The sequence below is a fragment of the Myotis davidii genome, unplaced genomic scaffold (assembly GCF_000327345.1).
Source record: "Myotis davidii unplaced genomic scaffold, ASM32734v1 scaffold107, whole genome shotgun sequence".
NCBI classification, from domain to species: domain Eukaryota; kingdom Metazoa; phylum Chordata; class Mammalia; order Chiroptera; family Vespertilionidae; genus Myotis; species Myotis davidii.
Window position 1 is genome coordinate 5,501,015 of NW_006383012.1, and position 20,604 is coordinate 5,521,618.

The 20,604-nt window shown below is 50.4% G+C and overlaps 1 protein-coding gene and 1 long non-coding RNA gene across 2 annotated transcripts in view; one reads left to right on the top strand and one right to left on the bottom strand.

Annotated features, from left to right (window-relative positions):
* ABLIM1 (actin binding LIM protein 1) overlaps nucleotides 1–20,604 on the bottom strand; it is a 187,459-nt gene that overhangs the window by 76,919 nt on the left and 89,936 nt on the right. The window contains exons 5-6 of the mRNA XM_015557976.1: nucleotides 12,161–12,287; nucleotides 10,682–10,775 (exon numbers count right to left, since the gene is read on the bottom strand). Of these exons, the coding sequence (XP_015413462.1) occupies nucleotides 10,682–10,775; nucleotides 12,161–12,287 (221 nt within the window). The remainder of the gene's footprint in view (nucleotides 1–10,681; nucleotides 10,776–12,160; nucleotides 12,288–20,604) is intronic.
* On the top strand, nucleotides 3,057–4,192 carry LOC107181642. Its single transcript, XR_001512312.1, has 2 exons — nucleotides 3,057–3,514; nucleotides 3,872–4,192. It is a non-coding gene; the product is annotated as an uncharacterized LOC107181642 (long non-coding RNA).

The window sequence follows — 20,604 nt, forward strand, 5'->3', positions numbered from 1 at the left end:
AGACACATGATATATGATGCCTTGGTACCTCCAGGTAGAGGCAAAGGAAGGTTTGCTTCCCCAAAGCAGAAAACACAACTTTGATCCCACCATAGGCCAGTCCGACCCTATCACCAAGAACGGACTCCAACAAGTACAGGCATTTCCCAAAACGTTCGGCCAGTGCCAAGTGCCACCCCCTGTCCCAACCGGGCTTGGGAAGAACCCCCTAGAGTGGCAGTCCCCAACTGGTGGTCCGCGGACCACGGGTGGCCCATGAGGTCCAAAAGGTTGGCGACCGCTGCCCTAGAGAGTGGCCTGTCTCCTCCTGTTTGGGTGGCAGCTCCTGAAAGGCACGGCGCTCAGTACAACGTGCCACGTTCTTGGAGAAACACCATGAAAACGTAATACAGGTAGCATGTTGGTGAGAACTATTTTATGAGGCCGTGACTGTATACGTAAAGCTATCATTGGCGCGTGGGGCCACCAAAAGAAAGGGAACTAAGCAAAACTGGCTGTTCCCGATGTTTTGTACCAGTATTTGTTTGCTACAACCTTATTCATTTTGTAAGCTGTTAACCTCTGAGAACAATGTAGCGGCAGCATATACTAAAGATGTAAGAAAATTTTTAAGTGGAAAAAAATCCCAACCATTTGACTTTACTGTCATCTGTGAGTTGGAGAAAGGCTGTGACTCTTCTAGTTCATTGACAAAATAAGACCCAATTCCTAGACACTCAGAAAGTTGGAGACACACTGGTAGAGTGGGGATGGAAAAAAGAAATGAAAGCCCTCAGCTGCGGGTTCCAGGAGAAAAAAATCAAACAGGTGTGTGTGCCCACCTGTCCTCAAAGCCCACATATCAAGAACCCTGTATTTGCAGACTTGATAAGTGATGGGGAATTATTTGCTTTGTAAAATGGGCTGTTAAGTGAGCTGTGTTTTTTTAAATGGTACATTCCTAGGATGCACTTAAGATAGAATTCAACATAGAGAAAGAAGTCTGATTACTATGCAACCAAGGCACCGGATCAAATCAGGCCTGTAAAGGGCCCTGAGGGGAGAGGCCGAGAGCAGAGCCCAGATCCAGAACAGCGCTGGACTGCTCCCCGCCCAGCCCCATGTCATTTCAAACCAAAACAAAACAAAACAAAAACCAAAATGGTCAAGGCAACATGTGTCCTATCTGGGTTCTTTGACACAGCCACTCTCCCTGGGGTCCAGCCCAGGCTCCCAGCCCTCTCTTCCTCCTCCACAGCAGGAGGCCTCAAAAGTGGGGTTCTTAGAGCAGTGGTTCTAAACCTGGGGCGGGGCGGGGGGAGGGGATTTGCCCCACAGGGAACAATTGGCAAGCCTGGGGAGGGAGTGTAGTCCACAAAGAAACAACCCATCCAAATGTCAATGGTGCCAAGAATCCATTGAGGAGGCAAGATCCTGATTGTCCCTCTAGGAAGTTGGGGTGCAAGTACTGAGTATTGGGGACTGTTCTGTTTTTTTTTAATATATATAAAACTGATTTTTTAAATATATGTTTTTTATTGATTTCAGAGCAGAAGGGAGAGGGAGAAAGAGATAGAAACATCCATGATGAGAGAGAATCATTGATCAGCTGCCTCCTGCAAGTCCCCTACTGGGGATCGAGCCCACAACCCAGGAATGTGCCCTTGACCAGAACTGAACCTGGGACCTTTCAGTTCGCAGGCATACGCTCTATCCACTGAGCCAAACCAGCTAGGGTTGTTCGGTCCTTTTAAATGAGCTACTATTTCGTTGGAGGGGAAAACCCGCAGATCTCGGTTGTCATGATATGCTCTTCCTTGAACCAGCTGGTGCAAGGGTTCAAGTCACCGACACATGAAAATGCCCGAGAGACCCACTTGAAAACATTGGGTGAAAACATGCATTCAATGTGCCATAAAGAGCCGCTAGGCAAGGCCGCACACTTAGTCTTCAAAAGCCTTCTTGAAAGTAATTTATACCAATGAGCCATGGCAAATTCACCTATTCTCTAAGTCCATCTTGACTCAACAAGCCTTTTGATCCACTCTAGAATAGCAACAATTGTTTTGTAATTAGTTATTTTCGCTGGCTTGTCGGAACCTGTTGGGGTAATCTAAATAACTTCACATCCTCTTAACATTCCTCAGGAGGCTGCCTGGGAGAAACCAGGCTCCATTGTCTTCCAAATCCCCAGTGCCCTTAGGTGAGAGATGAAGGGCCCAACGCGGCTACACTCCTGCTGGGTTTTGGTTACTCACTTTTCTTTTTTTAAACTTTCCCAAACCATAAATCTATTCCTTTCACAGTCGATATGATTTTTTCTTGGCTCCTTCCTTCTTCAGTGCTAGCACAGCACACTTTAAAACTTTTTTTTCTAAAAAAATAAACTTTATAGTGTGGTTTGATTAATAGCTAGGTTTTTAGAAAAAACAGAAACGACTTTTATTTTAAAGGCAAGGATCTCTAGATTGCTTGCATTTCCTGCCCAAAGAAGCACCCACCAGCCTCTTTCAACCTGTAGCTGTAAAGTATGAATAGCACCCAAACATTTTTGCTTCCTCATTTTCATTCATGGGAACTTCTTAAAGAAAAAAATCCCACACATTTATAGTGACAGAGAAACATACTCACTTCCTCATGCCACCTTTACCACCAAACCCCCTAAAAAAATGACTCTAAAGTCCTCTCACTTCAAATATAAATTCCACTGAGACCTACGGACAAAACAAAGCAGATCTTGAAGCCATCCCCTCCTTGCCGTCTCGGGGGCAGCAGCCTGAGAAAACAGCCATTGTTTAAAAAGTCTCCAAACTCTCTCAGTCAAACAGCCCGCCTTCCCGCTCTCTCCCCGAGTCCCGCATCAATGAAAACAAGCTGCAGCGTTCATTTTTGTGCCGTAAGAAAAACGGGAAGTTTAAGTGAAAAGCATCCCCAGGAATCTCACATCGTCCCTGCAGAGCAAGGCGCCTCGTGCAAGGCCAGCTTTACCTGATGCCAGGGCTCCTTCGACTTCTGCTCCTTGGCTGCGCTGAGCAGGGAGCTCCTTAGGGCTTCACCCCCAAATCACGCCCGGCCGGCTCGGGCTCCCCGCCCGCCTGGGTTACAGGAGGCCCCTCCGACGTGCCTCTCCGCAGAGACACACCAGGAAAAGGAGCAGAGAGGACAGGCGCCTCCGCCTCCTCTCCTCGCCGCGCTCACTCGCTAGTGCAGCACAGCAGCCACCCTGCGGGCCAGTCCATCTCGCCCCACAGGAGGGGGGTAGGTTTCCGTGTTTACACGCAGGTGGGGAAAGTACCATTTCCACCTGCGCTCCCCCGTGTCTGCATCGTGGCTCTGACAGTCACGGCCCCCAGGCAGAGGCTCGCATTGCAACCAGAGCCTTTTGCTTTTGAAGTTTCTTTCTGGGGCTGCAGACGATGGGAAGGTGCACCGCTGAGCAGGGCATGAGAGCTGACAGCCGCCTCCAAGCCACTCAATGCCTCCGAGGCCACGCTAGGAGCTCCGGATGGAAGTGCAATGAAAGGAGTGCACCTCGGTTTGTGTTGGTTTTTCTGCATTTTCCTACTCAGATATTTTTTAAAAATATTTTTTTATTGATTTCAGAGAGGAAGGGAGAGGGAGAGAGAGATGGAAACATCAATGATGAGAGGGAAACATCAATGATGAGAGAGAATCATTGATCAGCTGCCTCCTGCATGCAACCCGGGTCCCAGCCCTGACCAGGAATCGAACCGTGACCCGGCCTGGTGCATAGGTTGAAGCTCAACCACTGAGCCACACCAGCTGGGCTGTTCAGACATTTTTGAGGGAAATGTGACCCCAGGAAGACTGTGTATCAAGCTTCCATGATTCCTATCGTTGGTACACTTTGTATTTTGCTCTTTTATTGCAGCAAAAATGGTATTTGATAGCCACATTCCAGACACTTGGCCACACCTATCACCTCATTGTCAACTAGACCATCCTGCAGCAATCCCAGATGAAACAGCGGCCAACGGCGAAATCACAGGCTCTTCACGTATGTGAACGGAGAGGAGCCGAAACCCCCCACCCTGACGGCACAGAACTTTCCCAGGCTCCCCTTTCTGAGGACTAGGGCGAGATTCTGTGCAAACTGCTGCAAATTTTAAGGAAACTAAAGTGATTTAGGGAAGTTTTTTATGGAGGTTATTTGCCCATAAAGATCAACTAATAAAAAGACCGTGTGTGTGTGTGTGTGTGTGTGTGTGTGTGTGTAATCTTTCCAAACTGGTTTGGAAGCAATCCCAAACATCGCTGAAGAGATGTTAAGGTTTTTAACAGCAAAGCTTGGCTTCTCAAATGAAGAGGAAGCGACTGGTTTGCACATGAGGATAATGACAGGGGGAAGCTAAATTTCTAGTGCATCTCTCTTCTGAGGAGTCAGAAGCCTCCACGCATGGGCCTTTGCCACATACTTCCAAGGCCAGATTCTCCAAGTGTCATCTGTGAGCTCGGCCCAGTTCCCACCCAGCACCAGGATCACCCAGAGTAGGGCACCATGCTAAAGGCAGATTCTGCTCAGCCAGTATGGCCCAGTGGGTAGAGCACTGGCCTGCAGACCAAAGGGTCCCAGGTTCGATTCAAATCAAGGGCACATAACTCAGTCTCAGGCTCCTCTCCAGCCGGGGCCCTGGTCAGGGTGCATGCAGGCGGCAACCAATTGATGTGTTTCTCTCACATCAATGTTTCTCTCGGTCTTTCCCTCTCTCTTCCACTTCCTCTAAAAAAATCAATGGAAAAATATCCTCGGGTGAGGATTTTTAAAATGCAGATTCCCAGGCCCGGCTGGACCCCTGACTCCTAATCTCTGGGCGAAGCCTCGGCATCCATCCCTTAAACAAGATATCCTCAGGATGCTCAGACACACTGGCTCGAGGACCCCAGCCTTGCACGGCGAAACCCAGGCAGCTGGGACTGTGCCATCTACCTCCGCAATCCCTGAACTCTGCCCCCTGTTGGGGACATCAGCAGGCAGCCTACTACTTGTCAGAAGGCAGAGGAGTCCCTCCGTACAAAGGGAAAAGGGACAGTCAGTGGGGCTCCCAGTCTCCCGGCTAGAATCGAGCTCACTGCCCCCCTGGACTCCATCCTCCCTCTTCTCTCCGATATTTGCAATATCAGCTCCTCTTTCAGATTTTATTTATTTAACCGTCTCTATGTCTGCCGGGCTGGGGAGAAAGAAGGCGGTTCATGAGCAAATTTACCAAACAAAGCCCCAAATTTGCGAGTTTCTCAATAAAACAGGCTCCAAATCACTACCCAGTCCTTGGTGGGCATTAATGAGCGCCCTTTCCTGTCCTTCTGACTGTCCATTTACATGGACGTGACTTGGGAGAGAAGCTGAAGAGTAAAGAATCAAATGATGGGCACAGGTTTCTGTCTGAGGTGACGGACATGTTCTTAAGTTGGGGGGCGATGGTGTGGCATCACCGCTATGTAAATATACTGAAGGCCACTGAACCGCACACTTAACCTGGGCGAATTGCCAGCTATGTAACCAGAGGTGTCACTAATCACAGGGGTAGCTGGTTAAAGTCTGTGCCAACAGGACTCAGTGTTACATGAAGGAGCCGACATAGGAGTTTTACAGGCCACACAAGCTAATAGACCTTTCACTGTCATCTTAAATACTAACGTCCCAGCCCAGCTGGCGTGGCTCAGTGGTTGAGTGTCAACCTATGAACCAAGAGGTCACGGTTCGATTCCCGGCTAGGGCCCAGGTTGCAGGCTTGATCCCCAGTGTGGGATGTGCAGGAGGCAGCCAATCAATGATTCTCTCTCATCAGTGATGTTTCTATCTCTCTCTCACTCACCCTTCCTCTCTGAAATCAATAAAAAATATTTTTTAAAAAATACTAAAAGCCCATCTGGGCATGACACGGAATAATTAAAGAGAACAGCACGAATCCTCCAGGAGTTCAAACTGACCCCGATGCTGCTCAGGTGGACGCGTAAGGTGGGCACTGACAGCAGGAGAAAGCTTGTGGCATTTATGTCCCACGTGAGTGAGAGGAACAAGTATTCAGTCGGGTGGTGAGAATTTATGCCCAAAGAGTACGTGGAATCTTTCATAATTCTGGCTCAAGGCCATGGCAAAAACTCATTGTGGGGAAAAAAATCATTCATGAACACATCTGTATTTAGCAGCTGCTAGGTGCCCGGTAAAAAGGAACAGGAAATTCTTGCTGAAACAACGGTAGACTGAATTCATGGACATAAATGCATGTGACTGTCTAAAGTTACGTGGTGTACGTGGTGAAATTTTCAAACCAAAGCATTGACACGACGAGTAGCATGGGTGTTAACTTGTGCACCTGAAATAATCACGTATAACTAGCCCGACTCCTGCATTCAGTCAGGAAGTTCAAAATACTGTGCTTTTTAAATATATATATTTTTATTGATTTCAGAGAGGAAGGGAGAGGGAGTTAGCTAGGAACATCAATGATGAGAGAGTCATTTTTCGGCTGCTTCCTGCAGGTCCCACACCAGGGTCTGAGCCCACAATCCAGGCATATGCCCTGACTGGGAATCGAACCATGACCTCCCAGCTCAGAGGTGGATGCTCAACCACTGAGCCATGCCGACCAGGCAAAATATTGGGGTTTTACAAAATCTGCTTCTTCATTTATAAATGAAGGAAATGAAAACCATTTCTTGATGCCCTGTATGTCAGGCACTATCTCAGACAACTCACCTATCTCATTCGAGCCTTCAAGAGGTGAGCATTATTATCCACATTTCACAGGGGAGGGTGCTGAGAGTTTAAACAGCCCACTAGTCCTTACTCAGATCCAAGCGTAGCTACTGGAATCAAATCCCGGTGAGCCTGGCTTTATCCAATTTTTCCTAGTAACCGTTCCTCGCTCCCTCCCACCTCACCTAAGGCCTCTCCAGGCTCCAAAATTCTATCTGTTTCCAAGATGCCTGCAGCTTTGAGTTTTGCTGACGGGCCATGGAGATGGCGTACAAACAGTTTTCATTTGTAAGTGGCCTTATGGGGTTGGAATCACTGCCCCAGTTCATTTCCGTGGCACTGGATGGGCACCAGCCTCCACCGCCCCTCCTCCTGACTAGCTGGCAGTCTAAGCAGGCCCATCTGCCGGAATTGGCATCAGAACATTGCTCCGAGGTGGGAAGCCGCGAGGTCCAGGAAGCAAGCTCACTCAGGTGGAAAACCAGAGAGCAGCAAGCCTGTTCCACGTGGGACAGCATCGCGGCCTGTGACCGGGGGACCCACTGCTCCAAGTCCCCTGGGGCAGCTCCTGGGCCTCGGGGACGGTTTCACCTCCGAAACGTCCCCAGTGAAGTGGAAGGAGGCACGCAGTCCCCCGAGCACAGCGAGAATGGGAGCCCGTGGTTCTTCTTCTTCACGCACATGGGTTACTATCCTGGCACTGCCTGTACGTGCTACACACAGAACGAGGGAGGCGCTGTCATCAGCCTGTCTTTTGCGAATCCCCTCTCCGATGGTGACAGAAGATCAGATGTCACGTGTGCACCACGGGATAACCCACGCTTCTTCCCACGAGGGCAGACAGGTCAGCCCAGAACAAGACCTGCTCTGCGTGTGGCTGTCCCAGCACCGCGAGCTTCAAACACCTTCCGCACAAGGAACGCAGGGGACCGGCCTCCCATTTGTAGCCTGAGCTAAGTTCACGGGACATCAGCAGCATCTGTCCCCGGGCTCTAGGAAAGAGTAAAACCAAGCCACCTCCAGAGAATCCAGGAAGAGGATTTGGTGGGATTGTGTTGTGATTGTTTCCTACTGGCCAGGAGTCCAGCAGGAGGAGGCGAAAGAGAGTCTAAATCCAGCCCTTTCATCCATGTTTCCCAGCTAACAGATAAAGGCGGGCCCTGACCTTCTGAGGGATGAATGGAAAGGCATTCCCTGGGCAGGCGGATCTGCCACGGCCCACGCTGGAGGGCCTGTGCCTTACGCTGTGTGGTACACAAGTCGTTACTGACATCACCACATGCTCCTTCCCGGGGAGCACATGGGGCACGGTAAACACACACCACGAGACATGTGCTGCCAGCCTTTTGGGAAAGACAGGAGGACTGATTTCCTGGGTGTGGTGACTTGAGGAAGAAGGGGGAGGAGAAGTTGATGAGACCCGAGCAAGCAGAGCAGAATGCCACCTCCCCCCCACCCAGGTCGGAATGCAGATAGCATGGCTCCCCTTTGTCTCTGAGAGAAGCGCTCGCCCAGGAAGGCAGGTGCCCGCTCAGCGAGGCACCTTCTGCGGAGGGGGCTGAGCTTCCCGGGGAGCCCGTGGATGAGAAGATTTGTCTAGAAGGAATCCGTGCAGAGCTGCATAAACAGAGTCTCGGAGGGATGTGAATTGTGCAAGAGACAGAGAGACCAAGAGTAGTCGTCAGCCGAGGGAACAGCCAAGAGTGAGGGAGAGGACTCGGGGCAGCCATGTCCCTTAACCCTTAAGATTTCTGTTTCCAGTTTGACATTTGCTTCCCCCCCCCCCCCGGCCCCTCCCCGTGCTGCCTTCATTTTGGAATGACTGTGTTGCTGTCCTTCTTTCTTCATGAGGTTGGCAGATGGCAATCTATACCCCAGAAAGGAGGATTCCCAGAGTCAGAGACCCCCTAGCACCACCCACCAAAGACGGAAGGAAATGCACATCAAAGAGATACTCTCTGACATCCACTGAGATCTGTGAACTTAGTCTGAAGTGTCAGGAGCTTCCTGTACCATCAGGCTGCTAAAGCAGACGGCGGGGAGGGGGAGGGGTGGAGGGAGGAGGAAGGCTGCTTCAGAGCGGAGCTTAGAGGTGGAGATGGAGACAGGAGGTCGAGTGGCAAACCCCGGGATCTCCCACTCATTTGCTTCTGAACTTCTTCATTAGGAGGCAGGCTGTAAGCAGCACCAGAACACTCCTGCATCGATAAGTTAGTGAGCATAAGCCTTGAAAATGTGCCATTTAGAGTAAGATCTCTCTAAAAAGAGAATCTTGTAAAAAACAAGACTGAGAGCAAGCTCAAGCGGATGCTATATGCCGGGTGCTACGTACCATTTCCAGGAAATTGCCCCCAACTCCAGGCGACCACTGACCTGCTTCCTGTCCCCATGGATTTACTTATTCTGGGTATTTCCTCTAAATGGGAGCATACGGTATGAGGCCTTTCGTGACAGCTTCCCCACTTAGCAGGTTTTTAAGCGGCGTCACGTTGTGACCTGTGCGGAATTCTTTCTTTCTAGCATGTCACCGCCCATGTAGATACATTTATGGACACTCATCCATGGACACTTGGGTTGTTCCCATCTGGCTGCTGCGAACAGAGCGCTGTGAACATGGGTGCCCATGGATTTGAGTCCTCCCATCCATTCTTCATACAAAAATCTGATCCAATCACATGATGCGCCAGCCACAATCACTTCGAACTCCTGAATGTGACCCTCGACCCCTCCACTCCGGCCCCTCCCCACTCATCAGCATCATCTCACACCTGCACGCCTGCCCAACCGGCCTTTTGTTTCTTGCCTGTGCTGTGCTTTTCGTCTTCCCCTCTGAGCCTCCACAGAGGCGGTTCCCCCTTCCTGGAACACCCTTCCCCTGGGTGAGAGGCAGCTGATGTCCCAAATCCAATTCGCTGCACTAGCTCCCAGCACAGCGTCAACGCAGGCCCCTCTTATTTTGCGGACAGAGAGGCACTCAGAGCTCGCTGTGGGAGGAGGGCCACGCTGGCCCTGGCTGGGAAATCCGGCAGAACCTGCCCAGGGACAACGTGGGGGCCTCTCAGACTGACATCCTGTGTCTCTGAACCACGCCCCGCTGGGGAGCTGGAGTGTGTGGATTCAGGGCCCTGGTGCCTGCCCAAGCGATGTGATGTGACAAGCCGCAGGACCAGTCGGTCGCCTTCCCAGCTGCTCCGCACACATGCTCCACCCGGCACTGCGGGCCGGCTATGAGGCAATCTTTGCTTTTCCCGTCACAACTGGTCAACACCCACAGGCCTGTGCGAAGTGAGGTGGTTCCACAGACTCCAGGGGAGCGCGGCCAGCCCAGAGGCAGAGGGTGGCAGGAAGTGAGACAGCAGGAAGTGAGCTCAGCTGCGAGTCAGTCACACCTGAACCCACAGGCTTCAGCTCCGCCCGGGCCTCAGGGCTCTGGGCCACACAGGATGTGGACTTCTCAGGGCGGGAAGTCACCTTCCATCCACCCTTCCTTTTCTCAGCTTTAGTTCTGTACCTCTGCTCCCTGAGTGTGTGCACACTCATATGCACACAGGTACTGCAAGAGCACACGTCATGCACACTCCCAGGTGTATGTGCCCATGACACTCCCACACATGCACATGCAAAAGCGTACGTGTATGTACACCTATACACGTGTATATACATGAAGACACGTGGCTCTAACATGCTCATATCCTCTTCTCTGACTTCTAAAAATAGTCTAATACAACACTCTCTTCCACATAATTCCTAACAGCCCCTTGATCATTCTTTCCTTCCCTTCCAATTCTCCCTCGCTCCCATGTCCACATGAACATGTAGTAGAAACTGCCTGTGAAGACAGTCAACACGTTGATCTCTAAGACACTGGTCATCTACAACCTTCTCTCCACCACCCGTGAGAAAAAATGGGAAAACAGACTCCCACGCGTGTCCGAGGGCCTCGGAGGGAAACGGCGCTTTGAGGGCAGCCCGCCCGTCACTCACCTCCAAGACTTTGCCTGTGATGAACTGGTGGCAGGCTTCGCACTTCACCCCGAAGAGCCCCTGGTAGTCCTTCTCGCAGTACGGAGCGCCGTCCCTGCAAGAGAGCGAGTGCTCAGCGCCGAGGGGAGGCCCAGGCGGGGAGGCCCAGAACCACGCTGCTCTGGGGCCCGGGACAGATGGTGGGAGATTGTTTCTCTCCCGCCCAGTGTTCCCGTGCCTGGAGATCAGACACGAGCAGAACCCATGAGACCAAGCGATCCAGAGACAGAGCTGTGGTCCTGGGCCACACAGAAACCACAGCCACGTCACCGAGTGCTCCCCAGTGCCTGCCCCTCGAGGGTCTGAGGATCACTCACCGAGCCCTGGCATCAGTCTTGACCACCGCCAGCCAGATGGGCTTCAGACGTGGTCTCAGTGCTCCCCTCTCTGGAGGCCCTGACCTGCCTCCCCACCCCACTCCTCGTGCTCACACACAGAGCCTCGACCTCCAGGAGGCCCGCGGGGCCCAGGCCTTCTCGTCCAGCCCCCCACAGCTGCCATCGTTTCCTCGGTGCGCAGTGAAGGTGGCACTGCATGGCCTGTGGCTGAGTTCAAAGGCACCGCTCTGGACAGCCCCGTGGCCCACGGCCCTCAGCCCTCGCTGTGTGTTTAAGAGCCGAGCATCTTCCTCTTCTCACTTCAGCTCTGCGTCAGAGGCACCTCTGGGGGGTTCCCACAGTCAGCCCAGACCTACAGGGTTAGGTTTTTGGAAGGCGGGGCCCAAACTACTTTTTGCTTGTTTTGCTATATTCTTAATTCATTTGGTATTTTTGAATAGCTGATATACTTGCCCGGTTGGAAGACATTTTTTTAAGCATAGAAAAGGTATATAGGGGAAATTTTCCCCTCATTGCCACTGTCTCCCCCAACCCCAACCCCATGCCCAGTCTTTCTTTCTTAACTCAGAAGGTAACCATTGTAACTGAACTAGTTTCTCCAGCTGCATAAAAACAAAACAAACAGAAACCCTACTTCATCTGCTGTAGCTGTTATCCACACCAGCCTAACACGAACCCGTTCTGAGGAGCTATTGTGGGCATTGGTCCTAATGGGCTCAGTGCCTAGAGACCCTGTGTGGGTTTTGGGGGGAAGGCTGGGGCATCTACAAATACATTCAAGAACTGGAATGAGGACAAAGGTTTGTTAGTGCCAAATTGGGGGGTAGGGGGGCTGGTGAAGGTAAAATTACTAAATGCTTCATTGGTTACAACATATGAAATCGGCTTCGTTCATTGTTAAATCAGGCAACGCTTAACATCTCATTACGTTTATAGGAGGCAAACTATGGCAAATGCAGGGGAATAAAATTCCTCGCACCAGCTTTGCAGCCAAATGTTCCTGTGGATCGTGGGGTGTGCATGTCTGTCATTATGTCCTGCGGGTCGGGGTGGGGCGCACGGAGCAGGAGCGAGAGGGCCCCCCAGGCCCAGCCTCACTTACTTGCTGATGTACTCCCCGGTGAGGACCTTCGCGCAGGACTTGCATTTAAAGCACCCCAAGTGCCACTGCTTTTCCAGCGCCAGCAGCGCCTGCCCGTTCTTGATGTCCCTTCCGCAGCCGGCACAGTCTGGAAGGAAGAGCAGCCAGGAGTTACTCCCTGCAGCCAGGTGCTACTCCCTGCAGCCGGGTGCTATTCCCTGCGGCCAGGGGTTACTCCCTGCGGCCGGGTGCTACTCCCTGCAGCCGGGTGTTACTCCCTGCGGCCAGGGGTTACTCCCTGCAGCCAGGTGTGCTAAATGCCCGCACTCGGCCAGCTCTGAACCCGGTGTCCCCATCACACACTCAATACATATTTGCTTAAGCACCGATTCACTCTGTGCTCACCCTGCACAGTCTGTCTCTCGGGCCCCATCCTCACGCAGCGTGGACGCTCCATGAACCACGGAGGACCCAGGGGATGGATGTCCTCCATCCTGTATTTCCTCGGAGGTTAGTTAAGTCCCCTCTGAGCTCCTCCTGGCCCAGAGACGACTCAATTACAGGGTCCAGGCCGTGACTTGGGGAAAGCTCTCGTGGGCCTGCAGTCACTGAGGACGCGTGGGAGCCGCAAAGCCCCCCAGGCTGGATGCCCCGCTTAGCACCATCACGTGGTTCCCAGAATGCCATGCCGCTCAGAAGTCTCACTTCTGTAAACAGGACTCTTCTGCCTTGTCAACCTAAACCAGACCCTCCACGCTTTGTCATCATCAATTAAACGGCTCTTAACTCCTCAGCTTTCAATTCTCCCGGGCAGACTCCGTGAAACTGGTCACAGAGAGAGTTCCTTCATGGTGAAGAGCGTGGGCCCCGGAATGAGCCGGTTTTGCGCCCAGCTCTGTGCCTTGTTGGCTAGTTCCGTGATCCGGGCCGGTTCTCCCTTTTCCTTTTGTTTTAAAAAATATATTTTTATTGATTTCAGAGAGGAAGGGAGAGGGAGAGAGAGAAAAATCAATGATGAGAGAGAATCATTGATCAGCTGCCTCCTGCACGCCGCCCACTGGGGATTGAGCCTGCACCTGGGCATCTGCCCTGGCGGGGAATCAAACCGTGACCTCCTGGTTCATAGGTTGACACTTAACCACTGAGCCACACCATCCGGGCTTTGCCTCTTTCTAAGCCTCGGTTTGCTCGGGCGGAAGCCGGGATGCTGTTAGCGCTTTGCTCCAGCCTCCGAGGAGGATGTGTCCCGTGATGGACTCAGCACAGGGTTGGCATGCAGGAAGCGGCTCTCTAAACATTTGCTATTAGTGTCATTTCCACGATTCACCTGGTTATTAAATCATTTTTAGAGAAGGTGCATCTTTAAAAGAACCCAGAAGAATGTAAATTGGTGCATCCTTTTTAGAAGCAACTTAAACATCTCCAGACATTTCACACCAACGTACCCAAGGAAGTGACAGAAAGCACTGTGGGCAGGCTGGCCGAGATGTCCCCACGAGAGCAGGGACAACACCGCGGAATAAAGCCGTGTCCAGGCAAGGCCACGGGTGCACAGACGGCTAAACACCCCTCTCCTGACACATCGCGACGGCTGCTCATCTACTAAGGACACTCCTAACCACTCCACTTCCCTCCTCCCAGAAAAAGAAGACGCCCAGTCACTGCCCTGCTCCTGCTTCTTGACAATACCCCCACCCCCACCCCCAGAGCTGCTCCCGCTCCCCGGATCCTCCCTAAGGTTACCCAGCACAAGCCCAAATCCTAGAAAAGGCTCCAAACCCGCCTCCGGGTGTTGTCTCCCTGGATGTAGTTTAAGTAAACCTGCTTTCCTTCCTTCCTTCCTTCCTTCCTTCCTTCCTTCCTTCCTTCCTGTCCTCCCTTCCTTTTTTTTTTTGACTACAGATGTGTAGAATTTCTAATGATCACTGGTCAGTAGGTAATAATGTGCCTTTAAACCCAGCAATTTCATGTCTAAGATTTCATTCTACAAATAAAAAGTGTATGTGTGTGTTCCCTGAAGAATACATAGGCACTCCCCGAAGCATTTCTGTAACAACAAAACTGAAAATAGCCTACATGGACATTAATGAGGGACCGGGACATTAATTATAATATAGCCAATAATGGAATACTGTGTGCTGTTAAAAAGAATGAGGTAGATTTGTTGTGGGCATGGAAAGATATCCAAAATTGAATAAGTAAACGAATCAAGCTGAAGAACAGTATGCATAGCATGAGCTCATTAATATAAAAATAGTAAAAAAAAAGTATGTGTATATGTGCACATATGCTTGTATATGAACAGAACAATTCTTTAAAAACACATAAGAAATCATAAAAGTCCTCAGTGATGGAGGACTTTACTTTTTATGCCACAACCTCTATGTTGTTTAATTTTTTTTGCCATGAGAATGTAAAAAAAAAGAGTAAATATTTATAAAGTTAAAAACATATCTGCTATGTTTTAATATTTCAGATTAGAATCTCTTTACATATAGCTTATTGTAAGCTGCGTGTGTATCATATGGTCACAAAGCATTACATTTTTTTAAAAAAATATATTTCTTTATTGATTTCAGAGAGAAAGGGGGAAGGAGAGAGAGATAGAAACATTAATGATGAGAGAGAATCATTGATCGGCTGCCTCCTGCACAACCCCCACTGGGGATTGAGCCTGCAACCCAGCCATGTGCCCTTGGCCGGAATCGAACCTGGGACCCTTCAGTCCACAGGCTGACTCTTTATCTACTGAGCCAAGCCGGCTAGGGCTACATTTTTTTTTTAATTTTTTATTACAAAGGGTATTACATATGTGTCCATTCCCTCCCCCCCCCGCCCTAGACAGTCCCCTAGCCGCCCCTATCCCCCAGTGTCTTATGTCCATTGGTTATGCTTATATGCATGCATACAAGTCCTTTGGTTGATTAGGGCTACATATTTTTTTAAAAAAACTGATTTATTATTATCCCAGCATCTCACCAAAAATCGTATAAAGGAGATCTCACAGCTAGTAGTTTATTATAAACATAAAACAGAAGACTATAATATGTATTCATAAATACCATTTTTAAAGGTTAGGAACACAGTATGTACCTAAGATGAATTGGTAGTGTTTAATGCAAACTGAACTCAAATGTTCCATTATTCTAATAAGATCATTCCCACTAGGTGGCAGTAAAGATTTAAAATAATAAGGAAGACTCTGGTTGATGACATTTTTTTAAGTAGAAAATAAACTTTAGAGATGGCTTTTCAATTCTACAGCTGAAGACAGCTGGGCTGCGAGTTTGCACAGCTGTTCGAGGTCTCCCCCTGCACAGAGCTGAGGTCTAGGGAGATGGAAGATGCGGATGGTGAGGACATGGGCTCGGGGGTTAGGGAGATTTGGACACTAACCCAGGTAAACTACTCTCTCTGAACTCTCACTGCTTCACCTGGGAAATGCTGACCTACTTCCTCGATTGCTAAGAGGGGAGAGACCCTGCATGGTAAAGTGCTGTGCATAACACTCAGAACTCTTGGCACAGGTTGGGCATTCAAGGTGGTTCCCCTTTTCATCATAGGGGCAGAACTGGTGCTAAAAGCCAGGTTTCTCGACTCTAAGTCTTGCTGTCCTTACAAGCACACTAACGCCCAGATGCCCCAGAGCTCTGAGCCCATCTGAGAGCAACAACAACCTCTCTGGTCATTCTGCACCGAGGGCTGTCGGTGAACCAGGCACCAGGAATACTTCACAGTCACTTTAGTCCCAGTGCCTGGCAGTCTGGTAGCTTCCGGCTCACAGGTGGTGTGCTGTGCTTCTCAGATCCTCCCGCCGGCCGTGTGCCATGGAGGGCAGACGTCCTGCGGCTGATTTTCAGAATAGTTTACAGAGAAGCAGTCACCGAACGCTGAATGCCTAGAGCCAGGCAGCTGGGAAGGCTGGGCTGGAAGAAGAGGCTGCAATGAGCCTCTGCACCCCAAACCTTAAGACATAAATCAAGCAAGTCAGCCAAGACCACCTCCTAAGAAGGAGAATACTGGCCACTCCGCTGATGCAAAGGATTGTGGTGTATTCCGCTGCCCGTGCCTTCCTCTCTGGACAAAACCAACCATCTTCTCCGTGTAAGCCTGATGTCATGGGGGGAGGGGAGGAATGGGAGGAGATGCAGGGACAAGGAGATTCGTGCTGGATTGTTCACCCCTCCACGCTCGTTCCAACGAGGCTCCTTTATAAGAACAACACGTCCTGCTCTCGATCCGCATGCTTTTCAGCTGTTGAGAAAATTGTTTCCACATCCCCGAAGCAGCTGCTGATAAATATAGAAAGCGGGCGATTGGCGCGGGGCTTCGGCCCAAGTCAGGAATAGGTGAGTACGGGGCACCGTCAAGGAAACCGAACCCTCTAGCCACTCGCCAGTATCCTATCAAGGACGAATCACCCCCAGATGTGAGGAAAGAAAAACCCAACCACAGCCTTGAACACGTTGTCGCTGCCAGCCTTTCATTCTCGACACCAGGAGCCAAGAGCAAAGCCGGGACTGGCTGCTCACGGCCAAGTTAAACCGGCAGCCAAGGCCGCACCTGGGTCCACGTTCCTGTCATTTTGTTCAGAGGGATCCTGCCAGTCTTCTGGCTCCTTTAACGTATCTTTTGTTTGTGTGTTTGTTTGTTTTGTTTTGTTTGTAGATTGGCCATGGACACCTGGGCTGCAAAAGTATTTAAATTGAAGGACATGACAAATGGCTTCAGGAAGGAAGCTGTCATCAGCTGGGCGGCACTTAAACCCAAATACCTCTGTTCTGTCCGCCCTCCTGGACTTTCCCCTTGGGGCAGAGTGAGGGCCAGAGGAATGTCTTATTTGATGAAGCTGGCCTGTGTGGAGGAGGACACGGAGCTCTAGAAAAGGGGACGGTAGTGGCTACCAAATTCCCATTCATTCCCCCTGCCCAGGCCCGCGTGCTCCGTCACCCCTAGTTCCGAAATGAAGATAGAAACCGCCGTTTGGAGGAAAAGTCTCCTCCCATATCTGGATCAAAGCTACCAGAAGACGGAAGGAGACTTTTCCTAGTGTCTGGGAATTTGGGGCTACGGACTTAGAGCGGGAGGTGGTGATACAGTCCATCTGCCAAGGAAGGGTGCTAGGCATGTCCCTGCCAGAAGGACCAGGAATGCAGAATCCACCTGAGGCTCTCAACCCCTATACCTCTGCAGCCAGACATTCAAAAAGGAATAGAGGAGAGTCCGCAGGGAGCCGTCCACACTGCAGGAGTGAGGTGGGGTCCCCTCCCCGCTGCTGTGAAGGGATCAGAGGACCCTGAGAGAAGAGACGGGCCTCCCGCCTCCTACCAAGATGTCTACGAAGGGTGACGCTCAGGCCCCAGGGCTGCGATGGGATCCCAGAGGAGCTTGTGTTAGGTTTTTGGGACCAGCCGACTGGGATGTCCTGGAGTTGGAAGCCTTCAGGAACAGCAAGTCTGGAGCCTGTGGAATCTGGGCAATCTGAATGGCAGGAAGCCTGCTGGAGCGCCCCCTGCTGGCAGGCCACGGAGAAGACAGAGTGGCAGTGGTGTGGGTGTCCACTGTCTGGCTCACTGGGGATGCCTGTGCGTCCTGTGGCTGGTACCCACCCCGAGCATCCTGAACGCACACCCAAAAAAGCTGCCTGGCAGGGCTGGGGACCTCATTAGGAAGTGGCAACGAGGAGCCCTCGAGGGAGCAGGGCCTGAGCTGGGAAGCAGGGATGGGATTTGCTATAACAAGGTAGCCAGAAACTGCTTGCTTTTGCCAAGGAATCCAAAACCCACCCCCTAAAAGATGTCTCCAGAGAGTGTCAGCTAAAGAGCCTGCTGACGCCAGCTTTACAACACCATTTCCCTTCTTCGCGGAAACCCCTCCCCCTGCCTGGACCCACAGGGTCCATAAGCGGCACAGGAAGGGGTAAAAGGAGAGGTTGTGCCCCCCCCCCCCTCACTGCAGGTCTCCAGTTTGGGTTGGCTCTGAGCTGGGGACAGGGTGCAGCTCTGAACCGGATGTGAGAATCAAGTTTTTAACCAGGCTGGACTTTTAAGAGCTAACAATGACCAGAAAGCTACAGAATCCACCTAAGATATTATTAAGGGTAGGAAAGGGAGCTCTGAGAGAGGATAATTCTGTAGCAACAGGAAGAAATGAGATTCTTCCTTGTTTTGACCCATTCTGTACACTAGCTGTGCACCAATCCTACACACTAACTGTGAGTAAAGACTTTGGAGGCAGAGACCCGGAGTCAAATTCCAGCTCTGACATTGAACTAAGGGACCGTGGGCACGCGAGGCAGCCACCGGGCCTCAGTTTCTTCATCCGTAAAATGGGCTGGAGAGACGATGTGTAATCACTGAGCAGAGTGCCAGGCACATGGCAAACACTCAGTGCCTATGGCTCTCACGGTTGTAATAATCCCATAAATCGGACATTTCCTCTTCCCCTTCACAGAGAACTACAGCCCGCTGCCAGCCTCTGGGAAAGGCATTTTGGTTCCACAATCACCGTCAGCATCATATGAACACTATTACTGTTGTTGTTACTCAGCTTTTAACGTGTGAGCGGTCTTGCACTTCCGTGATCGCCGTCCACTTAGGGCTCCCGCTCATCTGAAAAGGCCGGATTACTTGCCTCTTACAGATCACAGGACCCTTGAGAGCCAGAGGGACCCTGAAGACCATCTGATGTAAGTGCTTCCTTTTATACCCTGGAACTAAGGCCCTGGGTGGACGCGGGCTTTGCACAGGCCATGGGTAAGCAGTGTCCCATCAACCACACAGAGGGCAGCCCCTGTTCTCAGGTCACGTGAACCCAGGCCGCTGCAGCTCGCCAGGCTGCTCTGGGTCAAACCCCCAATCACAGGTTCACCTCCCTGGTCAGGGCCTCTTGCCGATGGGCAAAAACGGCCGCGATGGAACCTGAGCATGAGGTTCCTTTGAGGGTAAAGACTATCTAAGCAGAGAATCATTGTGAAAATGGTGGAAATCATAAAAGGAACCAGAGAGGGACATTTCTCTTTTAATTGATGCTGGCTGAGATACTGAGATGTTAAAAATGTCCACAGGGATTGTGAGCCAGTGTAGAGTTTCCTGTAAAATTTAAAAGATTAAGAATAAAACGTATCATCAAGTTTCAGTATTGAAATAGTTGCCCATGTAAGTTCCAGAAAATGCAAGCTCTCCCCGAAATCCTCTTTTTATAAATAAAAAGTCTATTTGTCACCAACAAAGATGAGCACATAAGTTCATAGCCATACACGTGAACGAAAAATAAATAGAAACGAAATCACTTCAGAGTTAGGCTGGTATTAATAGAAAGTGGAATAAGGCTTTGGAGACCCTATAAAAGATTCAAGTGCTGTCCTTTTAATAGACTGTTAACTAGAGGCACTTTATGCCTGGCCAGGACTCATTCCAGAGAGCTTTAAGGAAAGCAGAAAAGGAATGTAAATTCCACGGCTTGGCTAACTTGAGGTCCTGAATTTAATGACATCTTATCTTGTCATTCAACTGTTCCTCCAGGGCATGGATTTCTCATTATCTTGTGTGATAAAATGGTGATGCTAGAAGGCTAGAGAAAGCTGCTCTGTCCAAAAGCCAGAGAAAGAAGGGACCCAGAGAAGCAGGACCTGGACGTGGGTCAGACTCTGCTAGGTTGACAAGCTGCCTTCAACACAGCCTTCGACACATGTCAGATGTAGCCTCTGACACGGACTCCTTCATGGCAAGCACTGTTTGGGGCACATAGTGGCTGCCCACTTTCCACAGGACAGATCTTCCTAGTTGGCTGGGTTTCCATTGCTCCCTGGGGTCTAGATGTCTGTTGCCACCTGTCCTCACGCCTGAACTGACTGCGTGCACCTATATTACCAGCCTGGCCTTTGTTGTAGGTCCTTCGAGTTTGCAACCCACGGATTAAAAAAAAAATCCTTATGTTATGTCTTATAAGAGTTGGCTTAGAGTTTTAACATCTTTAAAGTATAAAGGATCTGGGTATTTAAAAACCTTTCCTTGACCAAAAAGACCACATCAGTTAGTAGTGATAAGAACATCGATCTAACAAGGGGATATTGTTGAAGGTTGTTTTCTTTCATCTTCATCTGGGCCCTTCAATACTGTCAGGTTCCAAACCAGACATGTATGAGCTGACAAATATGGACTGGCCACAGTCGCTTTTTTAAAGTTTTAAATTTATATATATTTAGAGAGAGAGGAAGGGAGAGGAGTGATAGAGACAGAAATATCATTGATCAGCACCTCCTGCACTCCCCCCTACTGGGGATTGAGCCCGCAACCTGGGCATGTGACCAGGCATGGAACTGGTGACCTCTTGGTTCTTGCATCGGTGCTCAACCACTGAGCCACACTGTCCTGGCAAGGCCACGGTCTATTTGGAAAAAAAAACTGTAAAGCAAGTCACTGAAGTAAGTCCACAGAATTCTTTCTTTCTTTCTTTCTTTCTTT